The sequence below is a fragment of the Rhinolophus sinicus genome, chromosome 8, assembly GCF_057876585.1.
Source record: "Rhinolophus sinicus isolate RSI-liver-muscle chromosome 8, RSI-T2T, whole genome shotgun sequence".
In the NCBI taxonomy this organism is placed as follows: Eukaryota; Metazoa; Chordata; class Mammalia; order Chiroptera; family Rhinolophidae; genus Rhinolophus; species Rhinolophus sinicus.
The window spans coordinates 43,538,057-43,559,509 of NC_142508.1; the positions used below are offsets into that span (position 1 = coordinate 43,538,057).

Below are 21,453 nucleotides of genomic sequence, written 5' to 3' on the forward strand. Positions count from 1 at the left end.
GGGCAGCTGGGCCTTGTATTCCTCCCTCTCACCCATTGGGGGACTCACTGGAGCTTGAAGACATGCTTCTTTTTTTTGTAATCACTAGCCACCTCGCTGATGGCTTTGTGCAGGCTGAGCAGTGGCTCTCCACCATGTGTACCCCCGGATGCTGGTCCCTTGGCGTCCTTGTAGAAGCCCAGCTCTCCCTTGCTGAGCACGCAGTACAGATTCACCCACGACCTGGGGCAACGAGACCAGGCTCAAGGCAGAGTCACAGCACTCTGCCTAGGTACCCTTCATCAGTAGCCTTCATAGGCTGAATTACCTAAGTCTTCCTCGCTCGGGGCCTTTGCACTAGTTGGGACATATGCTTGTGGTGTTCTTCCTATGGCTGTTCCTGAGCTGAGGGAAGGGCCTAAGTCTCTCATTACTGAGCCTTTCTTTGCCCAGGCTGGTCCTGCTGGGGTTGCCCCTCCCATACTGAATTTCTAGAAGGCAAGATTTCATAAGCCTTTGCTCGGGCATGTTCCTAGCTGTTATAGCCACTCCATCTTCCACGGAATCTCCTGAAAGAAGAGCTATTGGTCTACTGCCTGGAATGAGGAATTCCTGTCTTCCCATTCAGCCAAAGTCCCACCTGGGGAGGAGGAAGTCCCACAAGACCAAAAACACCAAGGTGACCCTGTTTATTCCCACCTTGGCCTCAGCACAAGGAAGAAAGACTACCTGAGACCCCACAGGCCATCTCAGGCTGTTCTGCCCATTTCACATCTTGGATCTAGGCCTCACTCTGCTCGTTGGCCAGTGCTACCCTTTTTGGCTTCACCTCTCCCCAGATTCTGCCTCCCAGTTGGACAAAAGGGGTTGGACAACCAGGAGCTAGAATCCAAGAGTAAATGCATCACCCTTAGGTTCCCATTTGGAAACTTATATGATGTGCCCTCACCCCTCAGAGTTTGGGCTCTGCCTCTTTTCAGATCTTCCCCCAATTTGAAACTTCGAGGTGGACACACTTCACTCATTAGTTGGATGGACATCTCCAGGCTCCACTTCACGAGCCATTGAAACCATCTAGAAGAGACCCCACATCTAGTTTGCTATTTTAACTCCTCGGTTGGCTGTTATGTGATTGGGTCGCAATTTATTCACGTTTGGAATATTTTATTCAAGTCCTGCTCCCATCTAAGCCCCAGCTGCTCACCATTGGACACACTAAAGCCCCACTCCTCTGGTTCTTGGCATGAGACCTTGAAGTAAACCACGCCCCTTATAAAGCCACGCCCACCTCGCCACTAGTTGGACACCCACCCCCTCATTAAGGCCCATCCTTAGGCTCATGGACACTGAGCTTGGGACCAGTTTTACAAAGCCCAGTCTGCACGCTCACCGGTTTGACGACTTGCGGTTAGCGTCGACCTCGCGCTTGCGCAGCAGGAAGCCCTCGTGCTGCACTGTATGAGTGGGCGGTGGTGGAGGCGCTGGAGCCGAGCCGCCCTGGGCCGGGGCAGAGCGCGAACGCCGGCTTCCCCCGCCCTCACCACCCTCTCGGGGCCGCGGCCGCCGTCGCGGCTTAGGCCGGTCCCGCGCCCGCGGCCGGTCTGGCCGAGGTGTCCTCTCGGGTGGTTCAAGCCCGTTGGGCAGGCGGCCTGGGGGAAGCTCGCGAGGCTGAGGCAGCGACGGCTGTGTGAAGGGAGGGGGAGGAGGGGTTGTGTTCAGAGTGTGGTGTGGGGGCCATCTCTCTGGGGGAACTATGGGTCTGGGGGGGGGTGTCCCATCTATTTGCAGGACCATCTGTCTTGGAGGCGAGTATGGGAGGACCTCAGGGCTGGAGGGCCAATTCTTAGGGGCTCCACCGGTCTTGGGAGTGAGTCTGCCAGGACTCCTAGGTGTGGACTCCCTCTTGATCTTGGGGAGGAAGCTATGGAGGTGCAGTGCAGGCAGGTGGGTGTCCCAGCTATCTCTAGGACGAATCTGGGGTTTCCTGCTCTGTGGTTGTCTGCAAGGAAAGTTGAGACTGCATAAAGAGTCCAGGGCAGATGTAGGAAGAAGCTCCAGTCTGTGTGTGTGGAGAGGGGAGGAGTCTCTGAGATCGGTGGCCTCATTTTTCTAAGGGAGAAAATTTCAGACTATGGGGGGGGGCATCTGGGGGCCCTTTCCATCCCCTGAGAGTCTCTCTGCAGGGTTCAGATGGGGGGGACCCAGGGCTAGGCACCGGTATCCCCATTCCTCACCCATCCAGAGGCTCAACTTACCCCAACAGGGAGCACTGGACCTGCCTCTTTCTCCTGCAGCTGCTCCACAATGTCAGCCAGGGTGGCCTTCCTGAGGTTTGGGGGGGGGTTGGGGGGGGCAGAAAGACCCAATGGAACTGGGGTGCCTTCTCCCAGGGACCAGCCTCCACCTCTTAGCCTGAGACACCAGGCCCTTCCCTGTTCTGCAGCTGCCTCACAGATGTTGGCCTTACACACCACAAGTGCTGAATACATAGCTGCTGAATGGAGGACGGAACCTCTCTTCCCTTTGAGTTTTAAGCAGCACAAAGAGCAAAATGCAAACTGGTACCTTCTAGCCTTTGAACATACTGTTATTTTTTTTTTTCCACCCACCCCTGAGCTCCCAGGTTCCCTGGACTTCCTCCAACCCAGCTCTAATCATTCTGGGTCATCACTGTCTGGTAACAAGTCTGTTTCCCCTACTGGACTGTGAGTCCCATGAAAGCAGGGCTCGAGCTGACTGGATCACTGCTCTCCCCAACACACCACACACAGGGTAGGCACTCAGTAAATATTCATGAAATACGAAATTGAAAATGGGTGAAGAAGTCATGGTCACTGAAACATATTCGACCAAAGACCTCTTTCTGGGGACACAGCTGATCAATCTGCACAATACACTCTGGCTAACTCTATCCTTCAACAATTAGAATTGCAGCTGTGGGACAATGGGCCTGTCTCCTCTCTTAGACTCAGTTTACATCTCTGCAAAATGGTTACCACGACACTCTCCCCCTCCTTAGGCAATTCTGAGCCCAGAAGCCCTCTCCACTGGGCCTGCGCGGCTCAGGAGCGCTTTGCGTTCCCCTTCCCTCACTCCCTGGGCACATAGGGCCTCACCCCCTAGCCAGCTCTCCTCTGGTTCCCGTCTCCTGTTCGCTGGACTCCTGCCGCTCCAACCGACGCTCACGTCGCTCGCGCCGCCGCTCCATCTGCTCATAGCGGCCCAGGGTAAGGCTGTGTGCAGCCTCGTGCTCCACCGACTCCTGCCGCTCAGGTCGCCGCCTCCGCGCAGCCTCCTCGGATTGATCCGCGGATTCCTGCCTCTCCGACCGCCGCCTCCTGGGCAGCTCCTCAGCGCGATCAGCTGACTCTTGGCGCTCTGGCCGTGGCCGGACATGCTCCGCCACAGTGGGGACCCCTGGGGTCTCCGCCACGTCCTCTGGTGCCGCTGGTGGGGCTGTGGGTTCCATCCTAACCGGGACCTCCGGCAGCCGGTCGATGCGTGGCTGGAGGCGCTCGGGCTTGAGCTCTTGGCGCACATACCCCACCCGGGTCCGCACCTCGGCAGACAGCGTGTCCGAGGCCCTGCGGGCCAGGGGCTCCAAACCTCTCTCATAGCCCCCTGGCCGCAGCAGAGGCGCTGCTTTAGCCGCCAGTTCCATGGGGTCCCCAAAGAACTTGCGCCCCAGCAGAGGGGTAGGCGGCTGCTTGCTCTGTTCCGCCTTGAGTTTCTCTATCTGGGGACGGAGGCACCAGGGTCAGGTGCAGGGGCGTGGGACTGGGAAGGTGGCTCTGGGTTGTCTTGACTCATTACCCAGTTTATTATTAGTTTTTATTAGTGACAAAACAAGGTTGCCCAGGCCTGTGCCCATGCTTTGCTCTCTGCCAGGAACTTAATTCCTATTTTCTCCAGGAAACACCTAGTGTTCTTTTAAGAATCAGCTAAATCATTTTCTCTAGCTGCCTTTCTGAACCCCATTGCCTCCTTCCTTAATGTCCCCCAACCTAGGACCTTAAGACTACAATGGACTCCTTTCCTCATTCTTTAAGTCTCAAATCAGATTCCCCCAGGCCAGGCCAAGTGTTTCTAGGCTCCCACAAACCTTGTGCTTTCCCCATCCCAGCCCCAGACTGACAGGTCAGTCCCCGACACCCCCACGCCCGGACTGGGAGCCCAGTCTGTCTCTGCCTCACCCAACACAGCACTGAACCAACTCCCAGAGTGTCTGTCTCATATAGAGGGATGGGGTAGGGCCCTGGGTGGGAGGGAATGGGGCAGATCTGGGTGCTGACCGTGGTCAGGCGCCGCAGAGAGCTGAACCTTTCTTCCCAGGCTGCAGCTGCTTTGCGGAAGGCCTCGTGTCTCCGGATAAGCTGCTCCACCTCGTCCACACTGCTGCCCAGCTCCCGGCTCTGCAAGAGTGGCTCTTGGGCTGTCAGCCAGGCATCAGCCACCACCGCCTCCTGGGCAAATTGATGCACCTCCAGCACTGAGGGGAGACACACGGGGTAGGGGTGCTGGGGCACCTGTGGGCACTTCATGGGGCAGTGGCTGTTTATTCTGGCCTTCCACACCCCCTGGCTTCTTCTATGCCAGCCCTGACCACTCTGAGCTCTTCAGGAATGAGAGAAGCTGGAGCTACTTCTGAGGGCACCAGCTTCTCCCCTAGGTATCTGCCACCAGGGCATCAGTGGCAAGGCAGCCCCCCATCTGCCCTGCCAGGCCTCCATATTTGCTACTGGGGACCCATGAGTGGTACACAAAGTATGCCTGTGTCACCCTCTGGGCCTTTCTAAACACGCTGGAGCATGTCCCTTTGCCCTTGAGGACATGTGTCTGGGCCCCCACTCACTCTGCTGCAGCCACTCCCAATGGCGGTCCCACTTGTCCGACACCTCCTCCTTCCTGGTTCCCAGCTTGTCCAGCTGTGCCTGGATCTGGGAGTGGTGGGTGGATGGGAGGGGTGTCAAGGGTGGCTCCCATCCCAGTGGGCACGGATGGTGGAGGACCCCCTGTGCCCCTCCCCACCTCATCAGCCATGGCACTTTTGTTGAGCAGCAGAGAGCGACCCAGCTCCTGGCAGGCTGTCAGCTCAGGCACCCGTGCCTCCAGCTCGGTCTTCAGGCCCTGGTGGTAGTTCATGAGCACCTCCACCGATGACACGTCCCTACAGTGGGTGGTGGGCAGGGATCTGAGCCACAAGCAGCCTCCCTCTGCCCGCCCCATATTCACAGCTCCAGAGGAGCCCAAATCCCTGAGGCAGAAGTTCCCCACCATCACTGACACCCACGCACCTCTTATGACCAAGCTCTGAGCTGAAGATCCAAGGTTCTCCACTGAGTCAATGATTCCAACTTTTTCCAGGGTGCTACAATGGCACACTCCGTGATTCTAAACTAGGGCTTCCAGGTCCAAATTTTTTTAAAATTCTTAAAGCTATGCTTCTGAAGGTTCCACTAGCCAATGAGTCTAGCTTTCTAAGTCGGTGCTGTTCAACGCGATAGCTAGACGTGTGGCAATTGAGCACTGGAAATGTGGCTGTTCTGAACTGTGTGGAAGTGTAATGTATACCCCATATTTTGAAGATTTAGTATAAAAAATAATAAAATATCTCAACGATTTTAATATTAACTACATGTTGAAGTGATAATATTTAGGGTATACTGGGTTAAATAAAGTGGATTACTAAAATTAATTTTCACTTGCTTCTTTTTACTTTCATAATGTGGTTACAAGAAAATCTTAAATTATATATGTGGTTCACATTTGTGGCTTGCATTGTATAACTACAGGACAGCGTCATTCTCCACTGTCATATGTCCAAAACAAATTCCAAATTTCCAAAGGTTCTACCAGTCAGCAAGTATAGCTTTATAAGACTTAAAATATCCAAACTTATTTATGAAGATTTCACATTGTAATGGTCCCTACCTAAGACTTAGACTGTATAGAATGATCTGATTCTCCCCTGAAATTCTGCATCGGTACATTCACCATCATTCATCTGTGATTCCTTTTCCCCTCAGACCTGAAGCTAATCTATCAGTCAAGAGTGGACATTTATAACTTTAAAGCACATCCGGTGAAATGATATGATACCTGAGATTTGTTTTAAAACAACTCAGCAAGGGGTAGCGGGGGAGTGGGAGAGTTTATAGGTGCAACACGATTGGCCAAATAATGATGGTTGTTCAAGCCAGGTGTTCACTATATATATGTGGGTTCACTATACTGTTACGGCTATTTCTGTGTGTATTTGAAATTTTTTATACTACAAAGATTTTTGTAAATTCCTAAAAGCAATCCCTTCTCCCCATCTCTATAACCACCACAATGGGCCAAGCCACCATCATCAAGCAGCACCCTCCTGACCGGCCTACCTGCTTCCATCCTTGTTCTCCACACTTACTTCTCACAAGGCATCTGGAGTGATCTTTCTCAAATGTACATCATATCACATCACTCTCCTGCTCTAGACCCTCCCGCAGCTCCCATCTCACTCCAAGAAAAGGCAAACTCCTCACCACACCCTATTGCCCCTCAAACCTCATTTCCTGCCGCTCTCTACTCTCCCCCTCACTCCCTCCATCCCGCCACAATGATCGTCTAGCTCTTCCTCAAACATACCTTACTTACAACCTACCTCAGGGCCTTTGCACCTGCTGATACCCTCAAGCTGGAAAACCCTACTCCTCAAACTTTACCCAACTCACCATCACTTCACTCAAGTCTCAAACATCAATCACATCCTCAGAGAGGCCTTGTCAGCTAGCACCTCGTCCCCTTACCTTGCTTTATTTTTCTTCAGAGCACTTATTACTATCTGAAGTAAATTAGGTGTTTCTGTTGCCTGTTTCCACCCTCAGAATGTAAGCTGCATCAGGGTAGGGGCTTGGCCCTGCTCAGTATCTGGCACACAGTAGGCATTCAATAAATATTTGCTGAGTGAAGGAATGTAGACCCCAGGCCTCACAGTCACAGAATCAAAGCTATGTGAGTGCTGGCTTAGTCCCTAAAACCTCCCGTGTGATCCTCTTTTTCTCATCTGCAGCTGGATGCAGAGGGTCCCGCAAATGACTCCCAGGGCTGAGTGATGGAAAGACCTGGCTCCTAATCACTGTGGGATAGGCTTCTGCCAGACACTCATGTGAGCAATAAATCAGTGCCCACTGCAAGTAGGTTAAGCCACACATACGGTCCCACACCTCCCTGTCCCTATCCTGGCTACAGCCCATAACACCCCACAGGGAGGACAGTCGTGGGCAACTGGGAAGGACAGAAGCAGGAGGTCACTCCATGCTCTGAGCCCCCAATGCCAGGCCTGAAAAGGGGTCTTAAAACACATGAAGCATTTAGAACAGTGCCTGGCACAGAGAGGGGACACGCAGGTATTGGTTATTGTGATTTCTTATGGGAAGGGAACTGCTGATGGGCTGGGGAGTGGCTGCCCAGAGGTAGGTAGGAAGCCTGAGGTGGGATGAGGGGCACCTGGGCTTGTCAGCTGCCCCAATCTGCCCGGCGATGCCATCCATCCAGGAGAGCAGGTCCCGGGCCTGGCTGTGGAATCGCAGGGCGTCGGCCGTGGAGCTGACGTGAAGGCGGGCGTCCTCACAGGCTGCCAGCAGCTCCTTCCAGCCCTGCATCACCTCCTGCTCCTGGCTGGCGATGGCCTCCGCATGCTCACCCGCATACACCGTCCGCAGCTGGGCTGCGCCTTCCTGCAGCTGTCGTACCTGAGGGGCACGCCAGGTCGAGCACGAGCCCTCCATGGGGTTCAGGCTCTGCCTTCTCTTTCCCCATCTGCTGGCTGGTGCAGATCCTAACAATGAAAGGAGCCTGCACCCTGGTGATCCCACCACTGGGTTCCCTTATCCGCTGCTGAGTTCTTTTTGACTTCCCCACTTCCTGACTTCCTTTAGACCCACTACCATGAGAGCATGCACGTTGCCTGATTTTTCTCTGACTTACCTGCATTCTGACTTCTTTTAGACATACCACCGGGTTTCTTTTGGTCTACTGTCTGATTTCTTTTGGTCAGAGAACTCGATGTCTATTGGGTTTCTCTCATCTCACTTCTTCAGGCCCACCTCTATCTTGTTTCAGACAAATCTGATTTCTTTCAGGAAACCTCTTGCCACCCTGATGTTTATGAGATATGCTGTCTAATTTTTTTCACTCATTTTTTTTCAGACCCACTATCTACTGCCCAATTCCCTGCAGAATGGCTATTAGATTACTACCAGGTCTCCTGCCCAATTTCTATTACTTCTGCTGTGTGAGTTCTATTGGGCCCACTGTTCACTCTCTGATTTCTTTTGGAGCGACCACCGCACTTTTATCAGGTCCACCACTTAATCACTGTCAATCTCTCCACCTGATTTCTAACAGTCATTTATTTGATTTATATAAAAATAATTATTCAATTTCTGCATTGCATTAGCTCTGCATCCCCATTTCCTGCAGTTCTGCTGCCTGAGTTCTATTAGGCCCACAGCTTCATTTGCATCTGATCCACCTCTCAGTTCCTGTCAAACCCACTGCCTGATTTCTATTAGTTTTGTTGCCATTTCCATTCAATCCACCCCCATTAAATTTTTTTAAGGAAAATCATATTATTTCTATCAGAGACCTGATGCCAAATTTCTATCTGCCCACAGCCACATTTCCCTTAACCCTTTTGCAATTTCCTTTGGACTGTCCATCTGAATTTGGGTAAAATTCACTCCTAGGAGAACCCCTGCCCAACCTGCATTGAAAATTTGTCGAATTTCTGTACACTATGAAATCAGTCCATTTTCTACATGTCCCAATATCTAATTTCTCCCTATTCCATGATCTGTTTTCTATCTGTCCCACCATCTCATTTTGATGTACTCTACAGCCTGATTTTTGCCTGCTCTGATGTCCATATCCCTTGGCCACGCTGTCCAGACCCTCCCACCTCCCCTCCTGGCCACCGGCGCCCCACCTGGGACACAAGGAGCTGCAGGTCATGCTCAAATGCGCGCAGAGTCCGCTGCATGGAGCTGGCACTGGGTCTCGGCTCAGGTGGGGCTGTCAGGCGGGGCAGTCGCCTCCGCTTCTCCTCGATCTGTCCCTGAAGCTCTCGGGCATCACTAAAGAACTTATGCAGCTCCCGCGAGGCAGCCAGCAGCTGGGCCCGTGTGCCCATAAGCTCTAGCAGCTCGGCCCAGGCCTCGTTCAGCCCATCCTTCCACTCAGCCATGGTGGCCGCCGCCGTATGGCCGCACTCGATCAGCTCATCCACCATCTGGTTCACGGCCGCCAGCCGCTCCCGCCCTGCCGTGCCAGTCTCGCTGGCGAACTCTGAGAATTTTTCCTGCAGCACCTGCCACCAGGAAGTGGAGGTAGAGCATGGGCAAACGTGCTGTATACACCAAGCTCTCTCAGTCCACCATCTTGTGGCAGGTGAGAATAATAATAATGACAATCATAATTTAAAAAAGCTAACACTTATTGAGCACTTACTCTGTAGCAATAAGAGTAATAATAATAAAAATAATAAGATGATAGTAATAATAATTAATACTATTAGGCACTGTGTGTGCTGAGTACTGACCTAAGTGCTTTATATTACAGAAGTCCACCCCTTATCCTGTTTTGCTTTCTGTAGTTTCAGTTACCTGTGACCAACCATGGTCCAGAAATATTAAACGGAAAATTTCAGAAATAAACAATTCCTTAGTTTTAAATTGTGCGCCCTTCTGAGCAGCATGATGAAATCTCACTCCATCCTGCTCGGGATGTGACTCGTCCCTTTGTCCAATGTCTCCATTGGACTGTATACACTCTCCACCCACTAGTCACTTAGTAGCTGTCTAGTTTATCAGATTGACTGTTGTGGTATCACAGTGCTTGTGTTAAAGTCACCCTTATTTTACTTAATAATAGTCCCAAAGCTCAAGAGCAGTACTGCTGGCAATTTGGATGGGCCACAGAGAAGCTGCACAATCTTTCCTTAAGTAAAAAGGTATGTGTGTACAGGAAAAAACAGTGTACATAAGGTTTGGAACGATTCCAGGTTTTAGGCCTCTACTGGGGTCTCAGAACGTATCCTCTGTGGATAAGGGGGCTGCTATATACTAATTCATTTGGCTCACAACAGACCCACAAGGTGGGTGCTGTTATGATCCTCATATTATGGGTAGGTAAACTGAGCCCCAGGGAACGTCAGTAGCATACACAGTAGTCACTAGTTTTATTCTTATTACGGACGATGCTCACCGTGACGTGCTCAAAGTCCTGGCCAAGCTCAGGTGAGCCAGCCACCACCTCCTTCTCCGCGATCCAGTGCTCAAGCTCGTCCACCTGGCGGCTGAGCTGGTACAGCCAGTACTGCTGCTCCAGGCCCACCCTGCGCTCCTCGCCCAACTCCTTGAGTGCCACGTACAGACGGTCCACCTGAGACTGCCGCCGGCTGATCTGCTCACTGATGAGAGACAGGGAGGGGCAGAGATGGAGCCCTGGAGACTTAAAGGACAGAGTTATGATCCTCTGACCCCCCCTCTCAGGGCATGGCTGTATCTCCTCTGAATTTTCAGGCAGGGTAGGATCCCCTCAGAGCCCTTCGCGCAGGACTGTTTCCTGCAAATCTTGGATTCAGTCAACCCAGTACTTGCATCTCAGCACTCAGGGATAACTCTGCTTCCCTAAGCCTGATAAGCTTACCACCCCTCTCAGAAACTTTTCTATCTGTGGCCCCACGCCGCTTCCCTCCAGTGACTTGGGTGGGGTTCCAGACTCCCTACTTGGGTCTGCAGCCAATCCACTTCACCTCCAGTCCCAATCTCCAGGTACTAGCCCTGTGCCCTGTCTCAGATCTCACTCCTGGGCCAGGCCTCCAAGATGTGGCCCTTACTCCTGACCTCAGGGAGGCCACTGGTCCTTCATCCAGGAAGCCTCAGGCCATGCCCCATCACAGCACTCCAGGCTTTCAGTCCTCCTAGCTACTGCTCAGACACTGGGTAGGAAGAGGGCCTTCCCCAGTCCTGAGCTCTTACTTATCTCCTCAGTCCTAGACATCGCCCCCCACCCCTAGGCCAAATCCCAGTGCTCCTGGCCACACCCTTTCAACCATCCCTGGGCAGTGCCCTTCCATTCAGGCCCCAACTACCTGCCAAAATCCAAGGTCCCCAGCACGCCTCAATGAGGGCCCCTCCCACCCCAATGGTCAGTTCTGGCCTTGTCCCAGGTTCCACCAACGAAGCTTCAGATCCTACTGGACTATTCTCTAAGAACTGGCCCCGCCCCCACCTGGCCCCCTTCTCCCCACCCCTCACCCCAGCCCCAGTCCACCTGTCCGGGTGCCCCATCTCCAGCAGCGCCCGGCACTGGCGTGACAGCTGTGCAATGCTTTCCTCGTAGTTCTCCACGCCCTGCTCCAGCTGCAGGTGCTTCTTGAGCAGCTGCAGGGTGCTCTGTTCGTCCTGGGGACACGGGGGGGCCCACGATGAGGCGGCAGCGCCGGCCCCCGGGCTGCAGTGCCCCCGGTACCCACACCGCCAGCCCGGGCGCACCTTGCCCTTGTCCTCACTCATCATGAGCAGCTCTTGCTCGCCCAGCCACGCCTCCACCTCGGCCATGTCGAAGTAGTATTGCTCCACCTGGAAGGCGGCGTCCAGCACGTGCTGCCGCCGCTCGGAGGCCTCGCGCAGTCCGGCCCAGGCGCTCTGCAGCTGCTCCTGGCCGCAGCGCACCGCCTCCGCCTCCGGGCTGCGCAGCGCCGCCAGAGCGCCCGCGCGCTCCAGCACCTCCTCCAGACGCGGCCCGTGCGCCTGAATCTCCCGCCGCAGGCCCTGGGGGCGGGAGGTGGGGGGATGTGGTAAAGAGGGTCATTCAGAGGCTGGGCAAGGCCACGTGCGCCTCCGCGACTGCCACGTTCCAGGAGAGACATGCAAACAGCTGCACATCTACCAGCCTGTGCCAGGTCCCGCGTGGATTTACTGTTACTCACTCCCCGTGTGGCAGGTGGGAAAATGGGCACAGAGAGAAGTACGTCGCTGGATAACAAGCAACTAGCAAGGGGTGACAGGATTTGAGCACAGGAGGCTGGCTCTGAACCAAGACGCCTGGTGACACAACATCCCCCTAATAGTTAAACACAGGCCTGAGAATCAGGCTGCTCAGGAGCAGCTGGGGTATAATTTACGCATAGCAAAATGTACAAATCTTAGGGGTACCACTTGACACATATTACATATTACATATGTGTACCCAGATCGGGATATAGAACACTTCCATCACACCAGAAGTTTCCCTCAACCAGCTCTGTACTGGCTGAGTACCTTACTTAACCTCTTGTATGCCTCAGTTTCTTCAACTGGCAAATGGAGACCACAATAACAGCCAATATTTACTGTCTGCCAGGCACTTTGCTAAGTAAGAGCTTTGCATAAGGCAGCCACTCATTTAGTCCTCACTCCATCGCCAGAAGCCAGATGTTATTATTCTCATTTTACAGGTGAGGAAACTGAGGCACAGAGAGTCGAGGAACTTGCCAAAGTCACATGGCTAGTGGTGGCTGCTGATATCTACCCTGTATTGTACCATGGTGCACTTAGAATTGTGCCTGACACACAGTAGGTGCTCAGTCAACGTCAACAGCTATTAATCGTTTAACAGCCCCCACGGATCCAGCACTCTCACACATGGTCGAACTCCCCACCCCCTCCATTTTAAGCATTAAGCATTCTTGATCATTTTCCTCAACCATGAAAATGATGGGCCAGTTCTGTTTGTCCCCAACACTGTCCACAGCCAAGAGTATTTTCATCAAGATGGAAAAACAAAATCTACAAAAAGCTCTAGCCTCTTAAAGAGCTCCATCTAATGCAGCATGCTCACGAACCTTTCAAAATCATTTGTGCACCCACCTTCCCACCACCCTTCAGTGCCCCCTTCTCCCAACTTATATTATTTTGGTAAAAAGGGGCAATAACAATACCTACCTCACAGAGTTATTGTGGGGATTCAATGGAATAACTGACATAACCCTGTAGGACAGTACTTGGCACATAGTAAGTCTTTCATCAATGAGTTGTGATTAGTAGTATCATTACTCTTCTTTTTTGTGTCTTACTTTGGGCTTTGGTGAAACAGTTGCTTTGACCAAAGGGTTCCTCTGCTAAGCATTGGAGAACCAATACTCTAGACCAGGGGTGTCCAAACTTTTTTCAACATTTTTCACCAAGGGCCATATGCGGTAAAATACACAAACAGCCAGGCCACTCACTCGAGGTGAAGTCATACTGCCTCACCTGGTTTATTTAAGTAAACTAAATATATTTTTGGAATTTGCTGTGGGCCAATTAAAAATGGATTGTAGGCCACAGTTGGCCCGCGGGCCGCAGTTTGGACACCCCTGCTCTAGACCAACTGTCTACTTATTTAGATGTGGAAACTGAGGCCCAGAGAGGTGAACAGAGATCTAGAGAATTTTAGGGGCTCAAAAGTTCCCCGTCGTGCTCAGCTTAGGAGTCAGCATTCTCTTAGGAGTCCTCTCTCCTCTCTACCTGTGGATGTTTTGAGTTTTCGTTTATTGTTTTTTGTTTTTTTTCCATGGCCCCACAGAATTTCCCTTACTTCTAGTCACGGGACCCCGATTTTCTTTTGGGGAACTTACCTGCCTCCATTTCAACCCAGATATTAAGTTAAGGCTGACTCCACCTGCCATTACAATGGTGGGCCTTTAGCCCAGACCAGTCCAATCAAAACAGTCTAAATTCCAGGCCACCATGATTAGCTCAGGGGTGGATATGTGAATCAACTCTACCAGTAAGAGTTATTCCTGGAACTACTGCTGATTGGTGAGGCTGGGCATCTTTTTAGAGAGAGAAATTCTCTTGAGTTTTCGTGGTGGGATGTAAACTTGAATCTGCTGGAGGTCTTTTGCCACCAGGAGAGGAGAGTTGGCCCGAAAACAAAGCTAACCCAGAAAAAAACAAATACCGGGCTAAGCTGAATGATCCATGCCATCATGGAAGCACCTGAATGCACCTGCAGCTGCTGTCCCGTCTTTTCAATGACAAGAGCCAATACATTCCCCTTTTGGGCTTTAACCACCTTGAGTCATTTTTTCTATCACTCGAATGCAAATGTGTCCTAACCCATTCCCTCACCCAGGCTCTGCTCACCTGGTTCTTTTTGATGTACTGCTGGACAGCCTGCAAACTATTTCCTCGCTCTGTCTGCATGGCCAGTGGCAGCCGCTCCTGGACCCACGCCTGGGGAGGATATAGCGAGCAGGTCAAGGGGAGAATGCACCCCCAGGAACCCTGCATCTCAACTACAGTCCTAACCACCCTGAGTTGTCACTCTCTAGGGACGTGTCTGTTTTCCCCTTTGGACTCTGAGCCCTCTATAGGCAGGAATGGGGTCTGCCTTTGTTACCCCTGCGACTCCAGCATCATCTAAGCACAGGGCTAGGGCCAAAATGATCAAATTAATGAGAAAATTAGTGAGTGAATGAATGAATGAGAAAGTCCGGAAGTGGCCGAATGAGGAAATGAATGGAAGAGTGACGAGTGAATAAAAGAATAATAGAGTGGGGGAAGGAAAAAAATGAATAAGTACATGACTTCATGAATAAACCAGTGAGTAAATGAATGTGAAACAGTGAATGAATTAATAAGTGAATGAATAAATGACTAAGTTAAGAAATGAATGATGGAGTCTTTCAATATACCAGGTCTCTAAGCCAGCTCCACCCTAGAACCTTTCAAAGTTCCACGGCCCGACCCGGCTCCCAGTCTCCCCCTCCTCGGCCTGCTGGGCCGCCTCTGGCCTCACGCCCCGCCCCGTTCGCCTGGCCCCGCCCCAGAACCCGGAGCCGGGCCTCACCAGCTCGTCGTCGAGGTCGTGGGCAACCTGGTGCAGCTCCTTGGAAGCGAGCAGCAGACGGCGGCGCTCCTGCAACGGCTCCAGCAGGCGCACCAGACGCTCGCCCACCGCGTTCTGCCGCTCGCCCACCAGCTCCTTGCTCGCCGGTTCCAGGGGCAGCGCCGCCGTCTGTGCCTGCAACTCTCCCACCTCACGGTACCACTCCTCCACCTGCGACTCCATCGACTGTGGGAACAGGGGCGGGTTCAGCGGGACCCATCCTCCCTCCCGATCCTGCTGTGGCTCTCAGTACCTTCATGGTGACAGCAAATCCCTCGCTACGACCCACCATTCCACTTTCCCCTTGCTCACTTCCCCTCCAGAAGCGCCACCCTCCTCCCGTATCCTACAACGCAGTGAGCAAGCTCCTTCCTGGGGGCCTTTGCCTTTGCTATTCCCTCTGCCAGGCATGCGCTTCCTTGTCATCAGATTTCAGCTCAAACATTACCTTCTCAAAGAGGCTTACCTGACCCCCTGGACTAAAGTGGTCCATTATTCATTATTCTCAGAAAAACCCTTCACTGTTGATGGGATCCCTGTTTTACGGAGGAGGAAACTGAGGCCCAGAGAAGTTAGGTAATTTGTCCAAAGAGCCAACCTTTCCAAATATCAAAAATAAACACAAAGCTATAGTGATTTAAATAGTTGATGTGCCATAGGGATAGGCAGAAAGCACAAAAGCAGACCCAAATACACAGGAGAATTCATATATAGATGCCATTTCAAATCTCCAAGGAAAAGATGGATTATTCACTGTATGGTCATGGGCCAAATGGCTAACCAATTTAGCTGGATACCTTCCTCGCTTATGTTGAGAACAATTCCAGATGGATTAAAGACTTAAATAGAATAAGTAAATCCATAAGGTACTAGAAGAAAACCTGGGCAAATGTTTTTATAATCTTGGGATGGAGAAAATCTTTCCAAGCATAAAAACCATAAAGGGAAAGATTTACAAATTTGGCCACATAAAATGCTTTTGCATCAACCAAAATTTCTAGATGTAGTTAAAGGCAAATGACAAACTGAAAAAAAATGGAATACCTATTAGAGCAAGGAGTTTCTTTAACAAAGAATTCCCCTTTATACTGCTTCCTTTGTTTCCACAGCACTTAGACCATCAGATTACTGTCTTTGCTTGTGGGTTTTTTATCAGTCTCCTGCTTCTAGAATGCAAGCTTCATGAGAGCAGAGGCTGTGTCAACTCATCTCTGTATGCCCAAGTGCCAAGAAGCGTGCCTGGCACTTAATAAGCCTTTAATTGTGATTTGCTCAAGGTACAAATAAATGACATCAACAAAGAAAGACTGCCCAAAAGAGAAATGGGCATCAGATGTGAACAGAGAGCACACAGAAGAAAAAATGAGCACATGAAAAGATGTTCAGTCTCACTAATCAGCAGGAAGATACAAATTAAAACAAGGTATCCTTTTCTATTGATCAGATTGGCAAAAACATAATACATAATATCTAGTGTTGCCAAAGATGCAGGGAGATGGGCACGCTCGGCTACTGTCCGTGGTGGTGTAAATGAGTAGAGCCTTTTTGGAAGGCAATTCGGCAGGTCCTATCAAAATGCAAAATGTGTCAAAATGCTTTGACCCAGCAATTGCATTTCCACTTCTAGGAATATATCTAAAGAAATACTGACTGGCACATATGGACAAAGATGTTTGTCCAAGGAGCTCATCATAGCAGAATTTATAATGGGAAAAAATTGTAAACAACCTCAATGCCCATTAGGAGTAAAATGGTTAAACAACTCCACAACAGTATGGAAAAGTGGCCAAAACTTACTGTTAAGAGGCAAAAGCAATTTATAACATACATATGAATATATATTTGCAGTGAATTACACATGCATGAAACTCCCTTGGAATAAATAAGAAATTAATAGCAGATGGTACCTATTGGCGGGATGGACACTTAGTGAATGGGGACAAGGGTGAGAGACTTCTCACATAGGATTTTATATAGTTTTTGATGTCTGAACCATAAAAATTTATTCAAAAATTTAAATTAAACATGGAAAACAAAAATAACAACTAAACATCCACATAGGTACATCTGTAAATGCATAGAAAGAGCTCCAGCAGGGTGCACACCAAATAATAAATGAGGTTCCTTGGGGTGTGAGACTGGGAGGTGTATTAAAGAGAGGTTTTGTTTTACTGAAGATTTCTAGGTCGGTAAGATCTTTTACCAAAACAATATATTTACGCATTACTTGTGTGATTCTAAACAGATGGGGGCAAGCTAGAAAAGAAAACAAAATAATAATGCAATTAAGTGGTAACAGATTATGGCAAAAGACTGCAACCCAGAACTCAAAACTTAAGAACCAAGTCAAAACTTTTATTCCAAGGTTCTGCAATGCAGAGCTGTTGGTTTTGCCTGCCCAACATCCAATCCCTTCCTTCTCAGGACTTCACATCCCACTTTCAGGTCTTGAGCTTCTTGAGGGACTAATAAAACCTAGAGGGCTGGGGTGGCCACATGACCCAAGGCTGGCCAATCAGAACACTGAAATCACCCTGGCCACAGGGATTGGGTCAGGGATGGTTGGGGCTGATGAAACCCAGCAGGCCAAGAATGGCCATGTGACTCACGCCTGGCCAATGAGAACACTGAATCACCTGTGGCCCTAAGGATTGGGTAAAAGGTGGCATGTGACCTTAAATCAGCCAGTGAAAAATCTTCCCACTTTTGTTGCAAAACTATGTGAGCTCAAAAGGTATGCTTTCTTTCCTACAGGGTTCCTAAACTGATAGAATGTAGGCCTGGAATACTGGGGCCATCTTGCTGTTAAGAGGGAACAGGCTCCCCAACAATAAGGCCAACACAGAGGAAAGCAAGGCACAGGAATGGAGACAGAGATTCCTGAGGACAAATCTGAGTAACTGATCCAGCCATACCTGAAGCTGCATAACCCCTAGATCTTTCAGCTATGTCCCCTTTTAGCCTAAGTCAATTTGGGTTGAAGTCCTACGAACTGCACCCTAAAGAGTCCCAAATGATACAGTTCACACTCTGTATGAGTCATAAAAATGGTAAAAATCTAACTTTATAACAAGTCAAAACCATGTAAGATGGAAATTTTTAAAAGGCACAATCACAAGCTTCAGAAATCAAAGAAAACAGTCACCCCAAAATATTTTTCACTAAGAAAATCAAAATGCATTAGAATTCAGGAAATTCTTAACACGTTGCGTACGGATCACGAGAATCTTCATGAGAGATTTAAACCCTGCCGTATGCAACGTGTTAAATATCATCTGAAATGTTAAGGTTATAAGTTCCCGGTTTTCATTAGATGAAAACCCTTCTACAACCTCCAGCAAGTGGCCATATGACCTGAGATAGAATGATTCCAGACACTGACACTATCCATTTAATGTGTATCTTTCCCTGCAAATATGGGCAAAGGATGCAGAAGTACAATGGTCATTAAACACATGAAAAGATGTTCAGCCTCCTTCAATGTTCAGGAAAATGCAAATTAAAATAACTACAAGACAGTATCTTTCACTCAGATTAGCAGAGATGAAAAAGTTTGACAATATCTAATGATGGTGATCACGGGGGTGTGGGGGGAGAGGGTTGCTGTCATATTGCAGGTGTGTGCACTGCCTTTTCAGGAGGATATTTGGCAATATCTATCAAGAAGTTCAATACATATACCTTTTGGCCTAAAAGTGTCACTTTGAGGACTATTCTGTACAGAAACACCTGCACATGGGCTCAAATACATGTATGTATGGACAGGGACGTCTGCTGTGGCACTATTTTTACTAGCAAAATATTGGAAACAGCCCAAAGGTCTCTCTCTCAACAGAAGGCTGGTGAAAGACAGATTGTCAAACCAGCCTATGGAATACCATGCAACAGTATAAAAGGACAGGAGATATCAACAGATTTTTGAGACAAGGAAGGATGCCTAGAGTGTTTTGTCAAGTGAAAAGGCAAGCTTCAGTATGGTATGTATGTCATGCATATGTGTGTGTGCATAGAATATTTCTAGAAGGATAGCGAAGAAACTATGGGGAGCAGTTACACCATGGAGAGTGGGACTGTGTGTGTGTGGAAGGGAAGGAAAACGTTTTCCTTTTCACCCTTCTGGTTTGAAGTTCTGACCATAACAGCAATAATAGGTAACACGTCCTGATGCCCCCTCCATGACAGGTGCTGCTCTAAGCACTTGACAAGGAAAAACTCACCTGATCCTCACGACAGTGTATGAGGTCAGGGTAGACAGGGGTGTTTGTTTTGTTCACAGTTGGAGGCCAGCCTGTCACTGTGCTTGCACAGAGTAGGGCTCCATAAATGTGTGTTGATTTTGTTGGACGAATTACTATGCTATTCTACTTCTCTGAGCTGGGTAGTATTCAAGAGTCACATTTAAAAAGTTAAACTAGCTTTAAACATTAAAGCCAGAGGAGCCATGAAGTACTGATACATTCTACAACATGGATGACGTTTGAAAACATTGTTAAGTGAAACAAGCCAGACACAAGGACCATATATTATCTGATTCCACTTCTATGAAATGCCCCAAATAGACAAATCTATAGAGACAGAAAGTAGATTAGTAGAGAGTGTAAATCAGTAGAGGGAGCTAATTGGTAGAGGGTCTCTGTTTTGGGTGATGAAATATTCTGGAATTAGGTAGTGGTGAGAGTTGCTTAACTTTGCAAATACATTGAAAACCACTGAACTGTACACTTTAAAAGTATGCAATTTATGGTATGGAATTAAATTTCAGTTTTTTATAAAAGACATTAAAGTTTAAAAAAACACAAAAAAACAGAAGAGCCTACCACCCAAAAAGCCTCAGGTGCTGGCCACATAGTAGGTAGTGACACAGCAAGCCCTGACCCCAGATCAACCTGATTCCTACTCAGATCCACCAGGCTGCCTTCCCATTTTCCAGATGGGGAAACTGAGCCCTAGACAGGAGTAGTCCCTTGTCCAGAGTAGAAACTGTCAGAGCCAAAATTTGAACCCAAGACCACATGACTACAAAACCCTTGTGGCTCTTAGTCACTGCTTTTCTGTAACTGGGGACACTGAGGCTCAGAAAGATGGGGTCACTTGCCCTAGGTCACATGGTAGTGGAATGGACTGTGGAGCTCCTGAATCTGGCCTCTTCCCCTAGGCCGCGCTGAGGTAGATGAAGAAATGTGGCACAAAGAATGAAAAAAGGCAAGGGTGTTTCCCTGGCCAGAGAAAGAGCCTTGCTTAGGGTGGGGGAGGGGGTGGTAAATGTCCCCAGGGACTCAGCCCAACAGCTGCAAGGCCTCCAGTGCATTTTCCCCTGGCGGTCCCCCTCAGATGGTAGCAGACCAGCGCTCCCCCCACCCTCCCAAGCAGGAGCCGGTGGCTGAGCCAGACCAGCTGGCCGGGTCCCTGAGGACTGGGAAAGTGGGGGCTTGGGACTTCACCATCTGGCCCCTCAGCCAGAAGGACAGTTGGGCTGGAGATGCTGAGAGAGGACTCTGGGTCACGTGGCTCAGACCTGGGAGGTGGGGTCCCGGGAAGCCTGCTGCAGCGGTTGGCGTGAGGACAAAGGGAGGACACAAGGAGGACACAGGCATAAGAGATCAAGGGAGAGAGGAAGAGATGGAGAACTGAAATAAAGACAGGGAAAAGAGTGAGAGAGTAAGAAAGAAAGAAGAGACGGAGAAGGAGATATAAGGACAAAGACAGAGAGAGACAAACAGAAAAGATGAGAAACAGAGACAGAAGAACTAAGGGAGCAGGACTGTGAGACAGGCCCAGAGGGAAGCAGAGGGGGGACAGACCACTCACATATCCACACTCCCTCAGGCCCTGAGCCAGCATCTCCCCCAGCCCAGCCTGGCCCCATGGCCTGCAGGGTGGGGCAGCCAGAAAATGTGCCCAGCTGGCCGGCCCCTTCCCTTCTGCATGTCCCCAGGGTCTGGGCTCTCAGGCGTACCCCAGAGGATAGCGGGTCTTGGGAGGCCCCTCCCTTCCCAGCAGCAGCTCCTGAGTCCCAGCTGGGCTCCATCTGGGGGCCGTGGCCCACTGGTCACTCCTTATCTCGGGCTCCCTCTTCTGGGGAAACGGCCCAGGAGTCCTCTACTGGGGCCTGCCGCTGATGCCCATCCACTGTGACACTGAGCTAGTCCCCCTTCCCCTCCGGGCCTCCATCTTTCCTTTAAACAATGGAGACCCCGCCTCATGGCGTCCAGGGCTTGGTGGGGCTAAAATCCCCCCATGGGTAGGGAAAAGATGGCTCTGCACTCTGGCTAGAGCAGAAGGCCCCAAATCCTCCCTCAAGGATTTCCAAGCTCAGCAGTTCTCCCCAAAACTGCAAATGCCACACCACAGTGAGATATGCTTCCCGTCCACGAGACTGGAAAAATCTAGAAAGTCTGATGACACCAGGTGTTGGCAAGCTGGAAGGAAGCAGGAATTCCTAATTAGCATCAGGACCTGAGCAAGCAATTTGGGAAGATCAAGTGAACCAAAGATAGTTCTGACTTTGGGCACTATATTAATGTTGCATATTACACCCCCCCCTCCAAAATACAGTTTTTAAAAAGCTATATGGAT

At 50.1% G+C, this 21,453-nt stretch overlaps 1 protein-coding gene across 2 annotated transcripts in view; it reads right to left on the reverse strand.

The window, feature by feature from the left end:
- SPTBN4 (spectrin beta, non-erythrocytic 4) overlaps positions 1 to 21,453 on the reverse strand; it is a 71,337-nt gene that overhangs the window by 2,577 nt on the left and 47,307 nt on the right. For both annotated transcript variants that reach the window (XM_074314308.2, XM_074314307.2), the window contains 14 exons: positions 14,839 to 15,063; positions 14,133 to 14,222; positions 11,517 to 11,795; positions 11,296 to 11,426; positions 10,225 to 10,429; positions 8,948 to 9,328; positions 7,468 to 7,712; positions 5,008 to 5,146; positions 4,832 to 4,916; positions 4,272 to 4,468; positions 3,096 to 3,715; positions 2,235 to 2,304; positions 1,370 to 1,662; positions 49 to 222 (listed from right to left, as the gene is read on the reverse strand). In XM_074314308.2, the coding sequence (XP_074170409.1) occupies positions 49 to 222; positions 1,370 to 1,662; positions 2,235 to 2,304; positions 3,096 to 3,715; positions 4,272 to 4,468; positions 4,832 to 4,916; positions 5,008 to 5,146; positions 7,468 to 7,712; positions 8,948 to 9,328; positions 10,225 to 10,429; positions 11,296 to 11,426; positions 11,517 to 11,795; positions 14,133 to 14,222; positions 14,839 to 15,063 (3,134 nt within the window). The remainder of the gene's footprint in view (positions 1 to 48; positions 223 to 1,369; positions 1,663 to 2,234; positions 2,305 to 3,095; positions 3,716 to 4,271; positions 4,469 to 4,831; positions 4,917 to 5,007; positions 5,147 to 7,467; positions 7,713 to 8,947; positions 9,329 to 10,224; positions 10,430 to 11,295; positions 11,427 to 11,516; positions 11,796 to 14,132; positions 14,223 to 14,838; positions 15,064 to 21,453) is intronic.